The sequence below is a fragment of the Muscardinus avellanarius genome (genome assembly GCF_963383645.1).
Source record: "Muscardinus avellanarius genome assembly, chromosome: 12".
NCBI lineage: Eukaryota > Metazoa > Chordata > Mammalia > Rodentia > Gliridae > Muscardinus > Muscardinus avellanarius.
Genome location: NC_137798.1, coordinates 74,448,254 through 74,473,294, shown reverse-complemented (window position 1 = coordinate 74,473,294; position 25,041 = coordinate 74,448,254). Strand labels below are relative to the sequence as shown.

Below are 25,041 nucleotides of genomic sequence, written 5' to 3'. Positions count from 1 at the left end.
CCCTGGCAAACCACACCTGCCTGGGCTTTGGGCAGAGCAGACAGGGCTCCAGGGCAGGGGAAACGGAGGAGTGGCCAGCTGGCACCGCCCTTACCCTGAGAGGAAGGAAGACAGGGGTGGCAGGAGTCCGGGCATGGCCGGGAGTAAAGTGCATTGTGAGAGTGGAGGCTGAGGGTGGCGGGCTGGGAGAAGGCCATTCCCCTATCTTGGAGGCCACTCAACCTGGAGCTAACCCTGCCAGGTCAGGTACTGAAAATACATTGGGCTTTATATTATTTTTACCACCCCAGAGATGCTCAGGGGAGGAGCAGAGGTACAGCACAGGTTCAGCTTAAAAGTTTTCCAGCCCCAGTGTTTCGGGGGGGGGGGGGGAGCAAAAGCAAACATTCCTTAATGCCACATCTATCTTTTGAAGACAGTAGCAGCCAGGCGGAGCTTGTCCGTCCAGCCTTGTTAGCATTCAACAAAAGGGCCAAGAGAGGCCCAGGCAGAAGCAGCAGGAGCACCCCTTCACCAGCACCCCCAAGGGACTGCACCCCAGGCTTCAGTCGAGGGGCCTTGGAGCTGGGCGCCTGTCTGCCCACCTCAGTCAGTAAGGCCATGGGTACGCTGGACCATTTCTCAGCCCTTCCCTTGGGTGCAGGGCAAACAAACAGGGGCTCATCAGCCATGATGAATGAGGGGTCCAGGGAGGGGTGGAAGTAGGAAAAGTGGCTGTGTAGCAGGGAGCAGGTCACTTCCTGGGCACAGTTACTAAGGCACGTGACCGTGGTGGGGAGGATCCTCAGGACCGGGCTGGAGCTGCCTGCAGCCACCCGGAGTCTTGGTCTGTGCCTCCCAGCCTCCCCTCCATCACCACAAACCCGGAAAGGGGAACCTGCCCAGACTGCCAGTGACCAGAAAGCACTCGATGGCATCTCGACTCCCCTGCCCAGGCATAATGTCCTCAGAGCCTTGTGGTGGCAGGGAAGCCAGAGATGCCTGGGATAAAACCCAGAAGGCAGCATACAACTTCTCCTTACCTGGGCAAACGGAAAACCCTAGGCCAAGGTGGCCAACCCAGAAGCAAGAGCTTGCATATGAGAAAGACAATCACTGTCAGCCACCTTCCTTCCCTCCCTGGGGATCTTCTGGGTGCTTCTTAGAAACTCTCAATAGGACCTGGAGCCTGAACCTGAGCTGGACAGCTTTGGCATGATTTTCCAAATCCTCCATTTTTAGCCAAGGAAATGTGCCACCAGGGTCAACCCAGGAAAGCCTAGGGGCCCATGCTCCCACCCCCATGGGAACCACTACTGCCTCCAGAGCTCTTACTTGATCTGTTTCTGTGAGGGGCAGCGGTGCCAGCCCAGGCCAGTCACTGAGTGCAGGGGCAGCAGCCACTGAGCCTGTGGACAGCAACACACCTGCATGACAAGGGCCCAGGAGGGGCAAGGGAAGGCACGAGGGAATGGAGCGGCGGGCGCTCAGGCCACACGGGCCGTGAGGCTGCCTCCAGAGGGCTGGCTAGAAGAAACCCAGAGGCTCAGGGAAGGGGGAGTTCAGTCCAGCACATTCAAACATGTCCCCAGCAGATGGGAAGGCTGGGCCAGGCAAGAAGCCAGCTCTTCCAGCTGTCCAGGCAGATGGTGAGAATCTTCCTTGAGTTTCCAGCGAGGTGGCCTGTGGCCTTCAGAGACACAAGTGGCTATTCAGGTGTCCAGATGTGGTGGCTGGAGAGTAGAGGTGCTCAGGCCCAGGAAGAGAGGGAGGAAGGGCAGAGAGGACCCTTGCAGAGAGCAGAGCAACTGGTGGCAGCCCTCAAGCTTCTTTCAACAGTGGGATATCTGCAGGATGATAGGGAGAGAAAGCCCAGTGGTCACCAACGGTGGCCTCTCCGCAGCACTCCTCATCCCACTGCTCCACCTCAGGGGCCAACACGGAACCCCTAGTGGAGAGACAACACCCCACACATACACTTCTGGCTAGTCAGACATTCCCTTTCTGGCTCATCTCTCCCACCATCTGTGTGATGAAATCGGAACATTCTGCCTGGCATTCAAACTCCTTCTGTTCCCACCAACGCAACTACTCCTCTCTGCCTTTGCTCTGATCGGGTCCTTTCCATTTCTTTTTTAACATCTCCCTGCTGGGCCACAGAGTCCTGCTTCACCTTAAAGCCATCCACCAGCTGTGTGACCTTGGACAAATCATGTCCCCTCTGGGTTTCAGTCTTCTCATGTCAATGTCAAGCTTCTGCCTTTCACCAGTGATACTCTTAGTTCCAGACAGGCATGGCCTGCTATGACTCACTAGGTGACATGTCTTTTTTTCTGAACCCCTCATTTTGACAAAAACCTTACTATTCCTGGTTCCATTATTTCTCTGGTATAGTGCCTGCCGTCTTCCAATTGACTGATGCTCCACGCAGCAGAGGGAGTACTTTCTATGTCTTTGTGGCACTCACTCCCCAATTCTCATCCAGCCCCAAGTACAAGATGGGCTCACAAAAATGCTTGTTCAATACACAAAGCAGGTACATGAGGAAGAAAAGTGCAGGCTCTACCTCAGCTCCTTAGGGAAGAAGAGGGCTGCAGTTTACCACCAGACAAGTGTCCTAACACGCATGGACGACTGTCTAGGGGGTCACTGGCTTCCATATCCAAACCTGGGTCAACTATTTAAAAGTCCCTTGCCAACCAAGAAAAGAAAGAAGGCAAGCTGGTGATAGGTGGGAAACCACAACCATGATCTGTGTTCAAGAATTCCCAACTTTTTTTTTAATATTTATTTTTGGTGGCACTGGGGGTTAAACCTAGAGGTATTCTACCTCCAAGTTATACCCCAGCCCTATTTGTGTGTGTGTGTGTGTGTGTGTGTGTGTGTGTGTGTGTGTGTGTGTGGTACTGGGGATGGAACCCAGGGGCATTCTACTTCCGAGATATACCCCTAGTCCTATTTTTCTTTTTTTTGGGTGGTACTAGGGTTCCTGGAGACCCTTCTATTTCTACCTCCGGGCTACACTCCCAGACCTATTTTATACTTTTTATTTGGAAACAGGGTCTCTTAAGCCAGTGCGGCTGGCTTCGAACCTGTGCGATCCTCCTGTCTCTGCCTCCCAAGCGCGGGGATTACAAGCGTGCCGGCTCCTAGTCCTATTTTTTATTCTTCATTTTGAAACAGGGTCTCAACTGAGTTGCAAAGGGCCTCACTAAGTAGCTGAGGCTGTCTGCGAACTTCCCAAATGCTGGGATTACAAGCGTGCACCACCATTTATTTTTTATTTTTTATTTTTTTGTGGTACTGGGGTTCCTGGAAGCCCTTCCACCTCCAGGCTACACTCCCAGACCTATTTTTTAATTTTTATTTTCAAACAGGGTCTCACTAGGTTAATGAGACTCTTACTACTTGCTAAGGCTATCTCTGAACCCGCGATTCTCCTGCCTTACCTTCCCAAGTACTGGGATTACAAGTGTGTGCCACCATGCCTGACTAAGAATTTCCAACTTTTAGACATTCACTGTACCACAATGCCCAGGGGCAGGCCATTTCTTCTCAAGCTCTCCGAGAGAGGTTTTATAAGGACAGAAAGCATCCTGTTTAAAGGGAAGCCTCTAGGCCTAGTCTATCTGCATTCTGAACTACACTGGGGTTTCTCTTAAAGTTGTATTTTACAGTGACAAGCGTAAGCCCAAGGTAAACTCTCCAGGCTCTGGCAAAAATGTCAGGAGGCAGTAATTTCACTCAATGGCTGGTTTGCCACAGAGGAGCCAGAGTGAGCTGGGAGGCAGCATGCACCGTTGGGTTAGAAATGCAAGTTTTGGAGCCAGAACAATCTGGTTTCAAATTCCAGCTTGGTCATTTGCCAGTAGGCAAGTGCCTTACTCTCTTCTTGGGTCTCATCTTCCCCATCTGTAAATGGGGACAGTAATAAAATACCTACTTTTCAGGATTATAGGAGTACACCTATCTCATTACACCTCCTGTAAGGAAAGTAATGAGCACAATACTTACTTGGCACTCTCCTGTTTAAAATCAAGTAGCTGTCTTCTCTAGAACGGACTGGTTCTTGTTCCTATTCTCTCTACAATAGAACCCCAGGCCTCCTTGTCATTCCAGGAACATAAAAATTACACAAGGACAGATTCCATCTGTCTACCTTTTGATAAAAACCACAGCCCTGTGGTTATGAATAGTTTCAGAGACTCTAAATTATCAAAATTCATAGCCAGCTAGGCATGGCGGGTACACCTATAATCTCAGTACTCGGGAGGCTAAGACAAGGAGATCATGGGTTAGAGGTCAGTTCAGCTAAATTTAGCAAGACTCTCAGCAACTTAGCAAGACAGCCTGTTTCAAAATAAAAAAAAATAGCTACACTCCCAGACCTTTTTTTTTTGTGGTGGTACTGGGGTTCCTGGAAGCCCTTCTACCTCCGGGCTTACACTCCCAGACCTATTTTTACATTTTTTAATATGGAAACAGGGTCTCCAAAGCCAGCGCGCGCAGCTGGCTTCGAACCTGTGCGATCCTCCTGTCTCTGCCTCCCAAGCGCGGGGATTACAAGCGTGCGTCACCACGCCCGGCTCCCAGACCTATTTTATATTTGGAAACAGGATCTCTTAAGCCAGAGAGGCTGGCTTCGAACCTGCACGATCCTCCTGTCTCTGCCTCCCAAGCGCGGGGATTACAAGCGTGCGTCACCACGCCCGGCTCCCAGACCTATTTTATATTTGGAAACAGGATCTCTTAAGCCAGAGAGGCTGGCTTCGAACCTGCACGATCCTCCTGTCTCTGCCTCCCAAGCGCGGGGATTACAAGCGTGTGCCACCACGCCTGGCAGGTTTTTTGTTGTTGTTGTTGTTTGTTCTTATTTTTTTTTTTTTTAAGAGTTCTTTAAAAAATAAAAAGGGCTGTGGATGTAGCTCAGAGGTACAATGTCCCTGGGTTCAATCCCCAATACCAAAAAAGGAAAAATAAAATGAAATTCATAGTCACTAGGAACAAATCTCCCTAGATAAAGTCGAAAGCTTTTACCTACTTGGTGTTCTGAGTTTAGCAAAATTCTGTTTTGTAGGCTAATACCCCAGGCATTATCTTTGCCCAAAATATACCAATTATTCAAGAGGACCACAGTCCTTCACTCCCAGCAGGACTCTAAAGATCTCATAATTCATAGTCAGCAAAGACCACCTACCATCTGTGTACTCCTCCGATGTGAGGGATAAAAGGCTTTGTATGTCACTGTTCTCTGAATCCGCCGCCTCTTTGTGTGCCAGTCGGCTATTCCCTGAGCCGGCCACCCAGGAAGAGGTGGTTGCCTGATGCACCATCACAGTCTCTGAGCCGCGGGAGCCCCAGGCTTCACACAGTCCCGACTGGCCTGGGGCCTCGTCTTCTCCACCAGCAGGGGAGCAGGCACCCTGGCCCTGTGGCTGCTGCTCCCTTGGCACACTCCTCCCACTGGGCCCAGACCCTTCTGACAGCACAATCTGTACTCTGGGGTCAGCGGGCGGCAAGCAGTGACCTGAACTGCCGTACACAGCCTCCTCGTATGAAGGGAGTGCAACCTGGACTCCATCCACCATGATGGAGACCTGGTCCCCTGACACCCCCTGGTCACGCCTGGATTGGGAAGAAAAAACAAAGAAAGAGTCAGAATAAAACCACAAATAAATATCATAATACCAACAAATGTCCTCATTTTTGAGTACTTCTTAGATAGCAGGCAAAACACTAAGCACTTTAAACACTTTACAGGTCTGGGGGTGTAACTCAGTGGGGGTAGGGTACTTGCCTTGCAAGTATGAGGCCCCAGAGTTTATTCCCAGTAAAAAAAAAAAAAAAAAAAAAAACACAAAACCATACCCAACCCAAAACCACTCTACCATACTGGATCTTTACTTGAGTTATTTCAGGTAGGGACTCACCAAGAACACAAATATGGTTCAGAGAAGTTAGGTAACTTGCCCACAGTCACAGAGGTGGTAGGAGAACCTGGGATTTGAATCCAGTTCCACCCACCACCCACTTCTAGAGACTGTGTTTTGTTTCGTGTGCGTGTGTGTGTGTGTGTGTCTGTCTGTCTGTCTGTGTGGTTCTGGGGACTTAACTCAAGGGCATTCTACCTCTGAATTACATCCCAGCCCTATTTTATTCTTATTTTGAAACAGTGTCTCACTACCTGCTGAGGCTGTCCTCCTGTCTCAGCCTCCTAAGTACTGGGATCACAAGTGTGCACCACCATGCCCAGCTATTTGTGTGTGTGTGTGTGTGTGTGTGTGTACGAGCACGCGTGTAGTACTGGAAAGTGAGTCCATTTAAACAATAAGCCATAGCCCCATCCCTTTTTATTTGCTGGCTTCAAAATTATGATCCTCCTGCTTCAGCCTCCTGAGTAGCTGAGATCACAGTCATGTGCTACCACATTCAGCCCAAAAACTGTATTCTTAATCTGTGTACATATAAGTACCTGAATTTCTATGCAAAAGCTAATAGCCAAGAGATCTAGAAATAGAGCCATTCAGTACAGCTAGTGTAAGAAAAGCGATAGTAGCACAGACCATGAATATACTAAAAACATTTCACTGTACACTTTCAGGTATAGGAATTATATCTCCGTAAAGCTGTTAGAAAGAGAGAAAAAGGGGAGGGAGGGAGAAAGAAGCACTGTGGTCTTGAAATGGGATACCGGCAAGGAACTCAAGAATTTTGTTCTTTCAAGTTGACCACTTTTGCCCCTTTAAAAGAAGTTTCATAAACTTAAAATCAAACTCTGCTGCCGTAGAATGCCCAGGGTCTACCCAGTCACCCCTGCTTCTCACCATTCCAAATAATGGACCTGCATGGAAATCACCGCTTTGGAGAGGACTTCCGGGAAGATGGCGACCGAGAAAAGCGGGGCTTAAGAGCCCCGCTAACAACCAGTCTCCATTTCAACAAAACCAGCGCCTTTCATAGCCAGAAAACACCATCACCAGAAAAACAAAAAAACCACCAGGCTCCAGAGAGAAAGCGGACTGAGAACAGAGCTCAGGGCCACAGAGGAGACACACGCGCCCGAGGACGCGGCAGCAGCGCCATACTGCCGGCGGCAGTGGCGAACTCAACGGACGGCTACAGCAAGCCGAGGTGAGCCGCTGCGGAACAGCCAGGCGGGATCTTTCGGCGCAGAGAGCATTTAAAGCTCCCAGTGACCGAGCTCAGCACACGCTGCAGGGATTCAGAGTGGAAATCAAAACCAGAGAAGAAAAAATACGCCAGCCTCACGGCCGAGGGCGTGGCAGCGGCGCCATATTGTTACCGGCGGCGGCAGCAGAAGTGAATTTAACGAGTCCAGTACAGCTACATCTGCGTACTCAAGAACAGTGAGTCAAATTGCGGGCCACAGAGGAGAAATCCCAGTACTGTACCTCCTGGGACTGGACCCAGTGAGAGAGTGGTGGTGGCAGAGATATCACACCATAGGAGAACATGCAACCTGGCACCCCCCATAGTTTAAAGCAGCCTCTATCGACTCCCTGGGTCGGAGACTCTGTGATACAACCCAGTAAAGGAGTAGTGAGGTCTGAGATAATACAGACTCGAGATCCAGAGCACCTTAAGTGAAGCCATAGTGACCCAAGGGAAGAACCCAGAGAAGGCACAAACCTCCGAAATCATGGGAAAGAGGAATAACACTGGAGTAATGAATATGCACAACCCCACAACACCAGAACCCGATAAAACAGAAAATCAGAGATTTCTAGAAGATCAAATCAGGAAATAACTGTAGAAATAATAGAGGTGCTTTGAAAAGAACTCAGAGAGAGCCAAAAAGAGATAAAGGATGCAATTAATGAAGTAAAGGCCTCAATTCAAAGCACAAACAACCGATTAGACCACATGGAGAACAGAATCTCGCTCTTAGAAGATGAGCAATCCAAAAATGAACGCATAGTTTCTAATCTAGAAAAAAATATCCAACAGCAGGAATCTGACATTGAAGAAATATGGGCCCTTCTTAAGAGAGCTAACCTAAGAATAATTGGAATAGAGGAGGGAAAAGAAAGTGAAACTAAAGGGATCAACAATCTCTTCAAGGAAGTAATAGCAGAAAATTTTCCAAATATAGAGCAAGAGGTTGATACACAGATCCAGGAAACTTATAGAACTCCCTTTAGACAGGATCGGAGAAGAGGATCCCCACGCCACATAATTGTCAAAATGACCAATGTGGAAGCCAAGCAGAGAATCTTAAAGGCAACAAAAACAAAGGGCCAAGTGACATTCAGAGGCAAACCAATTAAAATCACTCCAGACTTCCCAAACCAAGTCATGAGAGCCAGAAGGGCTTGGAGTAACATATTCCAAACTCTGAAAGAAAACAACTTCCAGCCAAAAATTTCCTATCCAGCAAAACTTTCTATCAAATTAGATGGAGAAATAAGAAGCTTCCATGACAAACAGAAACTGAAGGAATTTATGTCTTCAAAACCAGCACTAGAGAAAATACTCAAAGAGATTAACTACAAAGAAGAAATAGGTAACACTCACCAGAACCAGAGAAACAAGATTTTCCATCCAACAGACAACTAAGATTGGTTATCTGTGGAGATTCATTACTTATGTTAGTCTTTTACCTATCTCTAAAGGGTATTGTTTGCCTTTATTGTTGTTAATTTTTAGGATTTCTAGTTGGAATATTAATATACCTTCAGATATAGCATTTGGAAATATTTTATCCAATTCTGTTAGTAATTTTTAACTCTGTTTACATTGTTTTTGGATATACAATTTTTTTTTTTATTTTTTAGGGAGTTTGTATATTCTTCTGTTGCCTGTGCCATTGAAATCATATCCAAGAAATCACTGCCTATTTCAATGTTGTGAGGTTTTATGACCCAGATTTTCTTCTAAAAGTTTATAGTCTTAAGATTTATATTTAGGTCTTTTATCTATTTTGAGTTAATACTTGTATGTGGGATTAGGTAAGGGTCCAATTTTATTCTTTTCCATGTAATTATTATTTTTCAACAATATTTAGTTAAAAGATTATTATTTCCACCACCAAATGTTCGTGGAAACCTTGTCAAAAATAACTTGACAATATAGGGAAGAATTTAGCTCTAGGCTTGTATTTAACTCCAATGGTTTATATATCTGCCTTTAGAACAGTACTACACTGTTTCAATTATTGTAGCTTTATATGGTTTGAAATCAGAAAATATATATCTTCTAGCTTTGTTCTTTTTCAAGATCGTTTTGGGTATCTAGAATTCATATTCCATATTAGGATAGATTTTTTTCTGAAAAATAAATATATAAATATATGATAGTTTCACCTAAAAAAACAGAAAATAATATGCTCTGGTAAGAAAGAAAGCAAAAAGAAACATTGAAATGTTATCTTTAAATCATCAAAAGCTTGGTATCAGACAAATGAAACTGTTATGTGAGATTATCATTTTTAATTTTGCATAAATTGCTATAATACTAGATGTCAACCACTAAGCCAACCATGGGAAGGAGGGATGGGGAGAGAATGGGGTGGGGATCGGGTGGGGGCTGACTGGGCGATGTGTGCATGTATGTCTACAAAAGTTTGTATCCCACTATGATGTATGAATATAGTGCACCAATAAAATAAAATTAAAAAAAATAAAAAAATAAAAAATAAAAATTGAAAACACAAAAAAAATAAATAAAAATGTAATTTAAAAAAAAAAGAAATCACCGCTTTGCTTCTTATTTTAATAGTTTTACTCATTACACACAAATACTATAGTTTAGGTTTGCATGCTTTTGATCTTTATATGAATCAGATATGGTGTAAATTTGTGTGTGCGGATATGTGCGTCTTTAGCATCTTTTACTCAGTATTATGCATATCACTCACACACACACACACACACACACACACACACACACACACACACACCTTTATTTCTGAGCCATTTGAAAATAAGGTAAGGATGATATGTAGTGTGTACTTTCTCAGCACTTCCTCCTCTCCTGGATAAGTGCATGAACATCATATCCCCCAAATTTAACACTGGCATAACAATGTAATATAGATTTCCCAAACTGGCCCCAAACATATCAATTACAGCTGTGGTCTTTTTTGTTTTCATTTAGGATTCACTTAAGAATTTTGTACCAGTTGGGTACAGTGGCACAAGCCTATAATCAATACTTGGGAGGCTGAGATGGGGGTGGGGGTTCAAAATTTCAGGTCAGCAGCAACTTAGTGAGACTGAGACCCTGTCTCCAAATTAAAAAAAAAAAAAAAGCCGGGGTCATAGGTTGGGGGCAGAACGCTCTGGGCTCAACCGCGGCAGCCACCACCCAAGCAGACACACGGCGCTTGCACTGCATTCAGTTGTTCTGTCCCTTTCATCCCCATTATTTTAGAGCAGTCCACTCTAGTGTTTTCTTTTATGACACCGACATTTTCTGAAGTCCAGGCAACTGCCTTGCAGGATGTCCCACAACCTGGATGTGTCTGTTTCTGCAGAACTGGATTCAGGTGGATTTTGCCAAGTGACGCTGTATCCCTTCAGCTCATTGCACCTGGCACCCATCATCTGTGGCCAGACCATGCTATTGTTCCTTTACAGCTGTCAGTAGCCCTCAATTTCCCTACCTGCACTTGCAGATAAAATCTGTGCTACCTAATTCAAATGACATACACACTGTGAGGATAAGAGAAGCGGCACCCTTAACAGTGCTCAGAGGTTTCTGGAAGGAAAAGAAACTTTGATAGCAAAACGGGAGAGAATGAATACTGATATTTGCTTGCCTTCTGTTATTTAAAATAAATTTTTGTTGTTCTTGCTTAAATAGTAATGTGTACATGGTACAAAATTTAAATTAGGTCCATAATGAAAACCAAATCCCCCTTTTACTCTAGTCAGGCAAGAATGAACTGGCTGGTTACTTTTCACAGACTTGCTAGTTGTGACTCCCTAACCTAGATGAAATGTGGATTAGACTGGTGTGACTTCATATGGAAAAAGATGACTCTTTGAAGTAGAGTCCCCTTCAAATTCTCTTTATTCTATTAATAATCTTTAAAAAATAGCCGCGATTCCTCTCCCTCCAAACAAAGCAAAGTAAAAGGAAGAAAGAAAAACCATACACAGTACAGAGATTAAATTTAGCCTGGTCCTTCCTTGTCTCCAAGTTCCAAGCCTAGAGTATTTCACAGAATGTGGTTCAGCCTGGCCCACCATGCTTGTGGGCTCTAACAGTGACTGGTACAGGGCTGTGAATGAATACACAAGATGCACTGTGTAAAAGGCAGTGAGGGATGATGGTAGGAGGGGCATCTGGGAGAGCCCTGACAACCTGGGAGAGAAAGTCTGCTGGTCAGGGATGCACCCAGGATCACCCCACGGGGTGAAGAGATTTAGTTCAAATCTCAGCTCTGATGTCATCTAAAGATATGACCTTCCACTTCTGACTCAGTTTCCTCATCTGCAATGTTCCTATGAAGATAAAGATAAGGTATGCAAAGCATCAAACAGTGCCAGACACATCGACAAGTCCAACACATGCCAGGGTCCTCCTGTCCCCTCCCCAGAACAAAAAGACTATTGGAGGCCAGGAAGCCACCAGCTTTCCTTGTCCTGGCCAGCACTACACACACAGTGAAGCCTGCTGTCTGCCCAAAGCAGCATCAGAGGCACCAGGCTCACCTGCTGTGGTGGAAGGACTTCAGCTTTGGCTGCAGCAGCACAAACAGCACCACGAGGAGGAGAATGAGTGCCACAGAGCTGGCAGTGGACGCCACTATGGACAGCGTGGGGACTCCAAGTGATGTGTGGGGTTCTTTGTCTGTGAAAACAAGCCCTCGTCAGAAGCATTTGTACCCAACACAAAACGTGGCCCCAAAGCGGATAGTCAAATGCTTCCTGCATGGAGGCAGAGAGACACAGTATGGCCAGGCCTCTGCAGGAAGATAATGTACACATGGTGCTCCTGTGTACACATGGTGCTCCTGGAAATGGACCATTTTCTTCTATTTCATGACTATAAAATGTCTTTCACTTCTAGCTTTTGGGGGCAGCCTGACACCTAAACTCAACCCTGGAGAGCTTACCTTTAGGAACCACTCTGATCTTGCTCTCAAGAGTAGGTTAATGAACATCAACCATTAAATGGGATATTGCCCCACTACTTGAGTTCCACTCATGTGACAGGATAGTTTAGGGCTGAGCCGTACCAAGCCTCTGTTCTAAGGTCTCACAGCTTTGGTTGTAAATCTCATGCCAGTTCCTACCCTTCTCTGGGGTGCCATAGGTTAACCATGTTCTGGTCTAAAAGGCCAAGTATAAAACACAAAGGCAGTCAAATAACACACACTTTCCTTCAGGTGGCTGGATTTTCCTGTCATGCAAGATAGGAGGAAGCAGATGGAAGAGGGGGCTTCTGCCCAGCTGGGCTGTAGTAGCTCCATAACTAAGTAGTTCATTTCCACTCAAGGAAAAATGAAAAAATAGTAGAGAAGGTGTTGGCATTGTGCTGCTGTGCTAGCAGAGCTCGGTCAAAGGTCACCAGAATTGGCAAGGCAAACAAGAGGTCCTGAACATCAAAGGGGCTCCACAGAGCAGGGCAGATGCCTCAGTAATGATACAGAGCTCTGGGTGGCTTGGTGGAATGCAACGGGACATGCAACAGCAACCCCAAGGTCTTCCATGAAGACATGAAATCCCAAAGGAAGGGAGGCCTCAGGGCGTCAAGTGCTACGCTGCAGCACAGGCGCCCTCGGGAGGCAGCCCCAGTGACTAGGTGAAAAAAACAGCCCACAGCACCCCTTCTCATCTGCAGACTGACCCTCATTGAGATGGCAGCTAATCTCCATGGCCGGCTTCCACTCGCCATTCTTACACGTCAGGTACTTGTAGTCACCCTTCAACACGTAGCCTTCTGCACACAGATACTCGATGACGCTGCCAGATGTTAGGGGGTCTCTGCAGGGCCGGGGGTGGCAGATGTAGCCACCATTCTCTGGCTCTGGGGGCAAGGGGCACACTGTAAAGACAAGAGAGAGTGATGAGACTTTCAGTTGGTGTCTGCTTGGTGATGCAGCTCTACAGGCCCCAACAGGAAACACACGAGGACAAAGAGTCATCCTGGGAAAGACTGCTGACCAAACCCACTGACAGAGGGGGAAGTCCACTGACAACAGGAGGCCTGGCTGCCTGCAACATCCTCCTCTCCCTCCCCACCATGTCTTAAGAGAAGTGTCTATAACTGTACGGAGACTCTGACAAAGTCTTGGACCTGCCATGGTCAAAACATGGTTCTAATAAAAACCTACTAACATGATAAGAGAGAGAGAGGGTGAGAGAGAGAGAGAGAGAGATATCAAATACTGGTAGCTCATGAGGGATTAAATGTTGTCCTTGTTTCTGGCATCAGTGGCAGAAAGGATAATAGAAATGTGCATTCTCAGGCTGAGGGGATTTCTGATGGGTTTCCCGGTAGGCTTCCCAACCCTGTGCATCTTCTACTCCGATGTGCATTGCTCATCCCCATCCCATAGTAAGTCCCACACTTTTCATCCACATGTGAAATCATCTAGTTTTATTTACTTATGCATTTTTTGGGTACTGGTGGCCAAATCCAGGGGCAGTCTACCTCTGAGCTATGCCCCCGGTTCTAATTTTTTTTCTTTTTGTGGTACTGGGGATTGAACCCAGAGACATTCTACCTTCGAGCTATACCCCCAGCCCAATTTCATTTCTTATTTAGAATCAGAATCTTGCTAGGTTGATGAGAGTTTCAATACTTGCTGAGGCTGTCCTCAAATCTGCGATCCTCTTGTCTCAGTCTCCCAAGAGTTATAGACACATGCCACCATGCTCACGTGAAAAGCATGTAGTTTATAAAAGCACCTCATCTCCTGCCTTGCTTATTCGTCCTCACACCTCTGTAGGACAGTCATCACCTCCCTCCTTTGGATATTCTCTTCTTCAAGACACTGAGGCCCACACAAGGGGAGTGGCCCTCAGCCAGATTGTAAGGCAGACAGACCTGTGACCTGGGTCAGGTCCTTATTCTACACCTAAATTCTTTCCTCCAGCAGATGCTGCTCTCTCTTGCCCCACGTGCAGGGGGGGTCGTGCAAGTGTGCACATCCATTGTGTACCCTTCACCTCTTCGAACTGGTCGGCTGGAGAGATTGCAAGTGGGTTCCAGATATGCTGTACTAATAAGTCAGATGACAGGAAAGGTCCGAGTCATCCTCAGGAGGAGAGGGATGGCCTCTTAGATTATGTTTGAAAGACCAGGTGAGGGGGAAGACAGGAAGACCAGCCACCCTGAACTTCAACTTTTCAAATATAGATAGACCAAAGTTTTCCAAAGGAAATTCAACCTTCTGACCATACCCTATCCCCCTCCTAGATATTACAAAGACTTCTGCATGAGAACTAGAATGGTCATTTTCTTTCTGTTACTTCCTCTAATGGCCTGGAGTGACTGGGAGTCCCACTACAGTGCCTGATTCCCCAAGATGAGGTGCTGGCTCTCATCCCAAGGCCCTCACTGCTTCTCCCCAATATACCGTCCTCCATTAGAGAACACTGTTAAGTAGGCTGAATGCCAGCTGGGCCAGGATAGATACCAGGTAGAAAGAAGGGCTACAGTTCCCTGGCTTTAAGCCACACATCACTGGAGATGGGGAAAAAGGACAACATCTTCTTTCATTTATTCATTTATTATTGGTGGTGCTGGGGATCAAACCCAGGGCCTCACACATGCTAGGCACACACTGTGCCACTGTGCTATACCCCTGGACCTACCACATTTAAAACACTGTTAAGCCGGGTGTGGTGGCACACGCCTGTAACCCCTGCGCTTGGAAGGCTGAGATAGGAGGATCGTGCAGGTTCGAAGCCAGCCTTAGCTACTTAGTGAGACCCTGTTTCCAAATAAAATATAAAATAGGGCTGGGAGTATAGTCCGGAGGTAGAAAGCCCCTGGCTTCCACCCCCAGTACCACACAAAATACATACATACATATATACATACATACATACATACATACATACACACATACATACACTGTTAACAACGTTAGGCTGAGTGCCAAGGGCTCCAGAAATCTGGCAGCTTCTCCAAAGCTGGGAGGTGAGCCCAAATACTCCCCCCGCCCCCATAAACCCCATGTTCTTGAAGGACTCTGACTCTCCAGTCTGTCTGGCTCAAAGTTCCCGGGAGGGGAGCAGATGCAAAGACTCCTGTGCTGCTCCTTGGCTATAGCCAAGTGTTCAGAGAGCTGGCCAGCAAACTGCTTTGACCCACCGCTTTCCCTCTTTTGTTCAGGGCAGCAAGTCTGCTACAGACCTCCCTGACTTATGCTGGCTCTCCTAAGACTGTGTCTAATTGGTTCGTTTCCTGGGCATAATTAATGCTGAGCACTCAAGCAGCTCCTGAGAGCCGGCAGGACCCACATGTGCAGCTAGTGTGCTGGGAAAGTGGCTCTCAGGGGAAGGGCTGCGGATTTTAGCGCCTCCCCCACTCTGCTGTGTATTTCTGCTCATATACTCACAGAATGTCACACTAGGTCCCTGGGTCACATAGCATACTCATTTTATAAGTGAAGAAAGTGAGATCTACAAAGAAGTGACTTGCAATTTAATTTTGTTTCAATTCAACTAATATTTATTGATTATTGTGTAGAGGTCATTGTGCTATGTCTCTAAATTAGCATAAAAAGATAAGCTCCTTTGACACCAAATGGCAACATATCAAATAAGTGCACACATGCATTTAAAAAAATCATTTGCAGCCGGGCGTGGTGGCGCACGCTTGTAATCCCAGCATCTGGGAGGGTGAGACAGGAAGATCATAGTTTGCAGACAGCCTCATCTACTTAGGTCCTTTACAACATAGTGAGACCTTGTTTCAAAATAAAGATAAAAAATAGGGCTGGGGGTGTCACTTGGAGGTAGAATGCTCCTGGGTTCCAGCCTCAGTACTGCAAAGAAAAAAAAAATCATTTGCAGTTAGGCATGGTGGTGCACACTTGTAATCCCAGCATTTGGGAGGCTGAGACAGGAAGGTTGCAGTTTGCAGACAGCCTCAACTATTTGACGAGGCCCTTTGCAACTCAGTGAGACCCTGTTCAAAATAAAGAATAAAGAAATAGGGCTGGGGATGTAGCTCGAAGGTAGAATGCCCTGGGTTCCATCTCCAATACCGGGGATGGGGTTTGGGGTTTGGGGTTTGGGGAGAGGGAATAATTTGCTTTATGATATCTGGGATTCCTGTTTGGGTTTAAGGACATTATCCCTACCGAGAGGTTATAATTATACTCTCCAATATTTTCTTGTAACTTTTTAAAAAGTGAGTTTTGTTTCTGGGGATGGAACCTAGGAACATTCTACCTCTGAGCTATACCCTATGCCCCCCCCCCCTTTTTTTTGGTGATACTGGGGTTCCTGTAAACCCTTCTACCTCTGGGCTACACTCCCAGACCTATTTTTTTATATTTTTATTTGGAAACAGGGTCTCTTAAGCCAGCAAGGCTGGCTTCAAATCTGTGTGATCCTGTCTCTGCCTCCCAAGCGCGGGGATTACAAGCATGTGCCACCATGCCCGGGCCTATTTTTTTTTTTTTTTAATGATTTATTTTGAAACAGGGTCTCACTAAGTTGCAGAGGGCCCAAGTGGCTGAGGCTGTCCATGAACCACGACCCTCCGGTCTCAGCCTCCCAAATGCTGGGATTACTAACCTGCACCACCACTCCTGGCTGAGTTTTTGTTATTTAAGTAATACTTTTTCCAAAAACAACTCATGGGAAATACACACACACACACACACACACACACACACACACACACACACGGTATAAAATTTCAAAGGAAGGCTATATACAGTGAGAAGTAATCCCCTTTTCTGTGTCCTAGCAGCTCGGCTCCTCTCTCCAAAGGCACTGCACCAATTTCTTCTGTATTCTTTCAAAGATATTCTGCATGCAGATTTATTCCAATACATGTCAGAGAATATGACTCATGCTCCAGAAAGAAAAAGCTCAAAGTAGAAAAGGTTGCATCTTGCAAGAATGGCTCTGGTAGAAAGTGGCAACTCAGATGGGCTTTATTTTATCAGCAAGGGAGGTGGCAACCTGAAGCAAATGCACTGTAGTGGGGAAATGCAGGTTAAGCACAGAGAACATCAAGCAGCCGGGCTTAGCTAAATTGAATCATCTCAGAGGCAGTCTACCTCTGAGTTACATACACCACTAGCCCTGTTTTTTATTTTTATTTTGAAACAGTGTCTCACTAGATTGATGAGAGTCTTACTACTTGCTGTGTCTGTCTAAACATCTCGGCTGGGCCACCATGCCCGGCTGAGATGTTTATTTTATATTCAAAGAAAAAGGAGGAATCCTTAAAAGTTCTTAAGAAGAATAGCACTATAAGCAGAGATAAATTTGATATAAGGTGGGCCAGAGGTGGAGTCCCTTATATTTTGTTATCAAAGCTGGGCATGGTGGCTTACACCTGTAATCCTAGTACTTGGGAGGCTGAGATAAGAGGAAACAGGTTGGAGGACAGCCTCAGCAATGTAGCGAGACTACCAGTAACCTAATGAGACCTCACTTCAAAAAAAAAAAACAACCAAAAAAACAAAAACAAAAAGGCTGGAGGTGTAGTTCAGAGGTAGAATGCACTTAGGCCTTCAGGAGGCTGAGGGTGCCTGGCGCACAGCAGGCATTTAGTTAAAGTCCACCCAGCCAGCTGTGAGGGTGCAGATGGAAGAGAAGCAACATGACCTGGCCCAGACGTCCACCTCAGTGTCACTGTATCCTCCTCAAAATCCAACGAGAGCCAGGTGCAGTGGCACATGCCTGCAATCCCACTACTTGGGAGACGCAGATGGGAGAAGCCTAGGGAACTTAGTGAGGCCCTCTATAACTTGGTGAGGCCCTGTTTCAAAATAAAGGGGTGGGGGAGACTGAGGGTATAGCTCAGAGGTAAAACATCCCTGGAGTTCAATCACTACTAAGACACATACACAAACCCTCCACGACCCCCTCATTGGTCCTTCCATGTTGTGCTTTTGTTGTTTCAGGGTGTAGCCTTTGAGGAGGAAGAGGCAAAACAAACCTTTTTTTTTTTTTTTTTTTTTTTTTGCGGGTCTGGGGATGGAACCCAGAGGCATCTGACCTCTGACCTCTGACCTATACCCCCTGCCCAATTTTATTTTATTATTTATTTTGAAACAGGGTCTTACTGAGTTGCAGAGGGCCTCACTAAGTAGCTGAGGCTGTCCGCGAATCGCGATCCTCCGGTCTCAGCCTCCCAAATGCTGGGATTACAAGCGTGTGCCACCACGCCTGGCTTAAAAAAAACTTTTTTTTTTTTTTTCAGTATTGGGGATGGAACCCAGGGGCGTTGTACCTCTGAGCTATACCCTTAGCCCTATATTTTATTTTTTAATTTTTTCTGAAACAGGGTCTCACTGAGTTGCAAAGGGCCTTGCTAAGTAGCTGAGGCTGTCCACAATCCTGGGGTCTCTACCTCCTGAATGACATCTCATAATAAGCACTATAAAACAAGTCCCAGAAGGGCATGGTGTGGCTCACGCTTGTAATCTCAGTGCTTGGGAGGCTGAGAAAGGAGCATCTCACAGGTTCAAAGCCAGCCTCAGCTACTTAGTGAGACCCTGTTTCCAAATAAAGTATAAAATAGGACTGGGAGTGTATAGCCCGGAGGTAGAAAAGTCCCTGGGTTCCACCCCCAGTACCACAAAAAAAAAAAAAAAAAAAAAAAAAAAAACACAACAAAACAAAAAAACCAAGTCCCAAGAAAGGCCCTGGGGTCAAAGCAATGAGTTTAACAAAGGGACAAATATTTGAGCCCTTCAAAACAAGGCCTACTCCCAGCATTTGGGAGGCTGAGACAGGGGGATTCCAGTTCACAGACAGCCTCAGCTACTACTTAGGCCCTTTGCTCAGTGAGACCCTGTTTCAAAATATAGACTAAAAAAATAGGGCTGGGGGTGTAGCTCAGAGGTAGAACACTTCTGGGTTCCACCCCCAGTACTGCAAAACAAACAAACAAAAAACCAACCAAACAACAACAAAAAAACCCCACCAAGGCCTAGAACATCCAAGTAGCTAGAACTGAGTAAGGGAGGCAGATACCTCAGAACCTAGTGCATTTTCAGAAAACTCAACAAAAGAGGTTCCTGGCTACCCAACAGTTACCAAGAAAACACTACACTCCCTCACACAGGAACTGAGGACTTAAGAAAATGTATTGTGACAAAGAAAGAAAGAAAGAAAGAAAGAAAGAAAGAAAGAAAGAAAATGTACTGTGTCAGGTATTCACTCACAGGTCTGAAATAATGTAGTTTTAGACTAAAACACCAGAATGTTAGTGATAGGTCGGGTCCCTCCCTTCCTCCATGGGACCCTGCAGCAGGGACAGGAGGCAGAACCCCAGAAGTCAGAAGTAGAGATATTTTGAGACTCTAGGTGTCTCAAGACTCCAAACATTGTGAGACAGACTCCATAAATCCTGAGACTCCAGATGTCCTGAGCGAATCGGCATTCCCACACTGCTATCCCCACCTCTGCTTTAAACATCGGTACTTCCGCTCTACCGCGCAACTCTGCTGGCGGACCAGGACGACTGGCCAACTCAGCTGACCACATGGCTCATTGGTCCCTTCCTCCACATCCAGCAGACCCACCCAAAGGTACCGATTGATTAGGCTGATTAAAGCCACTTTTAATAAGCTGGTTGGTATTTGCCTCCTTCGCAACCCCCCAGCTCAATTTCAACATTACAGTTAGCATTTGGGGCATAAGGGGGCACAGAGAATTTGGTATTTAAAAAGGGTATTAAAAGAAAGGATGTTCCAAGAGTTTTCCTGAAAATTCAAAGATGTTCCCCCCAAACCCAACTCACTGCCCTCTGCAGATGTAATCATTAGAAGCACAGCTGAGGGGGGTTGAAAATGTCTTCACTGACTATAATTTCAGTATTAATCTAATTGTCCCTCTCCACACACAACTCTCTAGGAGGCTATAAAGGTTAAGTGTGGCAGAGCCTCACAGGGCTTATGATCTAGAGAAGACAGACATATATACTGCTAACACTCAGCCAAGTCAATGCTATCACATAAGCTTCTAGAATGTGAGCATTTCTATGAGCCCAGTGTGACAGACTGGGGCAAAGAAGGGAGACGGGGCAAGAACAAAGGAGTGGGTGGGAAGAGATGGAAATCACATCCTAGCAGTGTTGTCCATAGAACTCTAACATAATTTTAAATTTCCTAGTAGGCATGTTAAAACATAAAAGGAAATAGTTGTTTATTTTAATAATATATTTTATTTAATCCAATATAGGGTTATGTCTGAACAAATTCTTTGTAAACTGAAAATAGCATTAAGTCACGGAAAGTAATATGGAACTTCCTTAAAAAAGTTAAAATAGAACTATCATTATGATCCAACAATCCAACTTCTATTTCTAAATGAAATGAAATAAGTATGTCAGAGACATCTGCACTCTCATGTTTATTATAACACTAATTAATATAACCAATAAATGCTGTTCAGAATAACATACTATTGTGTGCTTGCTCTCAAAACCCTTTCCTAATATATAAAGGTCTAATTTCTACTTCTAGCTCCCAATGGTTAGAAGCAGAGAGCCAGAAAAAGACAAGGGAATACAGAGAACAAAATGCTCAAATGCAGTTTTATTTGTTGTTTTGGACACAAGACAAGAAAAATAGTGGTTACTGTACAGCAGGCATACACCTGTGCCAAGCACTCTTAAGAGTTTTCTCTACATGAAGTAGGTTCTCTATCCTCTCTATTCTATAGCTGAGGATGGTGAAGTTCAGCTGAGTTGAGCAGATTTGCCCCAAGGCATGAGTTTAACCAGGAGCAGCAGATTCAGCAGGCACTCGGTTAGTCTGGGCCTGGGGAGGAGGGCAGCACAGCAGGAAACCTGCCAAGTTGTTCTCTGGTTCATCCCTGATGAACTTGGCCTGAGCTCTGGGAACACCAAGATCCTTTGTAAGTAAAAGGGAAATCATACTCCATGTGAAATGCCTTGTTCAAGGGCAAGTGATTTTCCCCAGTAAACTAGAAAAAGGCCTCCCAAGTAAGCTAGAATCAGAGCATTCCAGACAAAAACTAAAGGGAGAGGAAAAGTGAGCATCAGATTCGTCAAAAGGTTTCTTTCCTCCTTTAGGAAGCTCAATAGCAACAGCCTCTGTTTACAGACCACATGCCAGGCACTATTCTAAGCACCTTACATGTGGAATGCCTCTTAAGCTTCAGGAAAACCCTGTAAGAAACAACTCTTAAAATACGCTGCAACTCTTAAAATATGAACACTTTGGGCAAGGGAGGTTAAGACACGTGCTCAGCTCATCCACCAGGGTAAGTGGAACAGTATGATTTGAATCCAGGAAGCTGGCTTCCACTCCTGGCACTGGGCACATCTGAGGGTCTTGGAGCCTGGCTTCTCCAGCAACAAGGACAATCTGAGTACCTGAGTGCCTGTGGATACTGCTCTCCCTGTGCTTCAGTTTCAAAACAGGAAGACAATGAACCAGACCAGACCACCTCTGAGGTCTACTCTGACATTTGCAAATATGAATAAAGTTGGCTGGGTGGCTGACCTCACTGCTTCTCTGAGGTTCATTTGTTAAAAGTGTGGCAGCCATGTGGTTCTTCTAAACTGAGCACAGGGTGCAAGGCTGGAAAGGTCTCCTGTCCATGCAGAATCTCCTTCACTGGGGCAGATTCTTGCCAGGAGCAGGAATGCAGGCAGGAATCCAGTTATTTAAGAGATTTCCAGTGCTGCTGCTGATGGCTCTGCTAGCAATCTGCCCTGCTAACTCCCACTCAAACAGTTAAAACAGACCGCAGAGAGGAGAATGCGAAGATTTCTCATGCCATTTGCAACCTTCTCCTCCTATGAGACAAACCTTCCCAGCAGTCAGACAGGAAGCCCATTGTCCAGCCAGGATCCTTTTTCTCATGAGAACTTCCACACGCGGTAGGGAGGGCAAGTCTACCCTATCTCAAACCATTCTCGGTGTGGCACTAGTGCTGGGGTGGGAGGACACAGGCAGAAACCGGGGAGGCTCTGTTGTTCCTTGTAGACCCCTCCACTGCCACTTTCCTAAGGGAAGGGAGCTCAACTTTTGCTTCAGAACATCAGTAACTGATGGGTGGGTCTGGCCCAGGGCCCATCCATTTTGTTTCAGGCCTAGGCCCCTCACTCCTTCCTCCCCCTCAAAGCCAACAAGAAGGAGGAACATTTTTCTTATTGCCCCAAACATGGAAACTCTTGTCACGTGGAGAGAGTCACAAAAGTCCTTAGCTATTCAGAGAAAAGTGCTGTTCCTTTCCTTGGCCTGAAATTCCCAATCCGAAAGCACACAGAGTCAGCTGAAACCCTACCCTTGTTGGCTCCAAAGTTCCAAGGCCGCCTGCTCCAGCACACCTCCCCAGGCGTCCTGGAGAGAATGAGCAACACAGGCTTGAGAAGGAGCCAGCCAGCATGCGCCTGCAATTAGACACCAGGTTGCCTGTTTCTCGGAGTTACTGGCTGTGCAGCCTTAGGCAGAGTTTCTATTCCTCAGTATCCCCATTTGTAACAAGAGGATAGAAAAAGGCATCTATCTCTTGTTTCTTGTACAGATTAATCACAATTACACAGGACAGGCACCTGGCACTGGATCTACCATACACTAAGTGTTCAATAGATAGCTTTATTTTTCTTCTGTGTCCCGTATCTTCACTGCTCTCTATGAACTACCACCATGCTGTTGTTTTTTGCAATTATTTTCTCACAGGTTGCCCTTCTCCTGTCTCCCCACTAATACCGACCCATGCTGTAGGGTAGAATCTTGTTCTGCTTATTTTTGTATCCCCAGTGTTTGGCATAGAATCTGGCAGACAGTAGCTGCTTAGTAGAAAATGCAATGGCTTGCAAAATCTTCTCCATTTGAAATTTGTGCCGTTTTTAACTACAATGGTCTATAATGATTTCTGATATGAGATGGATCAATAATAGATAACAGAAAAAGAATCCCTCTCCAGGATATATCTCATAATTTTTAAATTGGGATCTAACCATCCTAACCATGAAAATATCCTGTCTAACAGGATCAGGCTGCATGGGGTCAGATAGACAAACCTAGGTTTATCCCAGAGCCTGCTCCATAGCCTGTTACTGAGACTGTCCTGTCTCCCTCAGCCTTACTCAACAGCAAAACCCAGCATTGTGGGGTTTTTGAACAGACTAATAACCACATATGTGAAAGTGTTTTGTATCAAGTCTGGCATATAACAGACATTGAAAATTTTTTACATTTATTTTCACAAAGCAAACTAAAGCCTTCTCTCTGATTTTTGAGATCGGGTAAGGCAAAGGCTTTTGCAAAGCTATTTTCTGGATCCTGAAGAGGAGGAAGGCAGAAAAGAAGCAGTATGAACACTGTGTGTGTGTGTGGGGGGAGTCTTTCTTTCCTCTCCTCTGCTTGAGCCCAGCCACAAGCCAGCTCCCTTCACTACTTCCTTTCTCAGCTATACAGCCCAGGCTGCTCTTGGCTGACAACTGGCCTCCATATGGTGTGTTACCCTTTCACCCTCCTTGTTCTCACAGCTCAGGGGCCCAGGGGAACAGGATGCCATCTGGGGCTCCTCCCCTTCCTTTATTATGACTGCTAAGGAAGGGGCAGGCAGGAGGGTACTTTCCTTAACCCTGCCGCTCCAGGTGCAGGCGTGGGCCACTCAGTGCTAAAGCCAACCCCTCCCAGGATAGCAGAACCCACAGCTGTCCCTTACTTCCAGCCCCAGGACGGGGTGATTACAGAGTTAGGGAGCCAGGCAATTGCGTGTGCGTCAACAAACATTACCTTGTTTCCTTTGAGAGTGGAGAGGACTAAGTTTATACTTCCTTCATCAGCAATAGCTGCCTGCTCTTATCTACAGTCTACCTAAGCTGCCCAGCTGTATACACTCTGGCCCCTGAGAATGTCATATCTGAAGAGAGCCCCAGTCAGTGGTTTAGGAACTATCTAACCTCAGAGGGTAACTATGAGCCGATGATAGTTAACTGAGGGCTTAGAGTTTAAAACAGGGTTGAGTCCTGGGTAAACAGGTCAAAGTTGTGGTTTTGTTTCCAATTCTTCCATCTAATATTAACTCCTCAGGCCAAGTCTAGTGCCAAACATACACAGCAGGCCTTCAAGAGGTACACATTTAAATCTTCAAGTGGGGGGAGGGCTACCAAGTGCTGTGTGCATGTATGTCACTGTCAACATTATGATTTACATTATAATGTGAGACTATAATGTGCCAATAAAAGCATATTAAATAAATAAATGAAAAATAAAGAATTCAGAAAAATATCTTCAACAGGGTGGAAGTAAGGAAAAGAATTAATATTTATCGTCAGGTACCACACTGCTGCCACAAAGTTACCATCATGTTCAATCCTCCCACCTACAAGAAATGTGGTGTGATACTCTGTTCAGATGAAGAAAGGAAGGCTCTGAAAGCTTGATCAATGGTAGTAAGTGTTGGAGTCTGGATCTGAATTCAGGTTTGCCCCTTTCCCTAATACAGGGAAGCTCCTTGATTACAGATGTCACTGGAAAACTTACCCCAAACAAATTATAATATGAGAGTAGGGGACATGGACGAAAGCTGTTGAAAATCCTGTCTGAAGAATATGGAGTTTACTTGTGCACAGATGACTTGGTTCATATCTCAGGGGCCACATTTTCTGAGTAGTGAAGGGGAAAGGCCAGTATCCATCACTAGTAAAGAATGGAGCTATTTAAGAGTCACAGATACCAAAGCTGTAATTAGGAGAAGACACATGGGCATTTTCAGCCAAGAACACAAGTCTTCTAAGGGGAATGTATGAAAAGAAGGGTGACACCAAATGCAGAATGAGGATAGCATCTGGAACTAGAGCCACTAATGCCACAGCCCCAAATCAACCCCCCAACCCCCCACCCCACAAACCAGGTAATTCTTGCCTCTCCCAGGTGTTCAGGAGGTTTGCTGCTCACAGAGGTCCCAG

At 45.8% G+C, this 25,041-nt stretch overlaps 1 protein-coding gene across 1 annotated transcript in view; it reads right to left on the bottom strand.

Annotated features, from left to right (window-relative positions):
- Window positions 1-1,800: 1,800 nt before the first annotated feature.
- The window catches only part of SUSD6 (sushi domain containing 6), a gene marked incomplete at its 3' end in the record, with an annotated part of 59,103 nt that continues 35,862 nt past the window's right edge, over window positions 1,801-25,041 (bottom strand). Inside the window, exons 2-5 of the mRNA XM_080706978.1 lie at window positions 12,796-12,993; window positions 11,658-11,796; window positions 5,177-5,604; window positions 1,801-1,826 (exon numbers count right to left, since the gene is read on the bottom strand). Coding sequence (XP_080563104.1) covers window positions 1,801-1,826; window positions 5,177-5,604; window positions 11,658-11,796; window positions 12,796-12,993 — 791 coding nt within the window. The remainder of the gene's footprint in view (window positions 1,827-5,176; window positions 5,605-11,657; window positions 11,797-12,795; window positions 12,994-25,041) is intronic.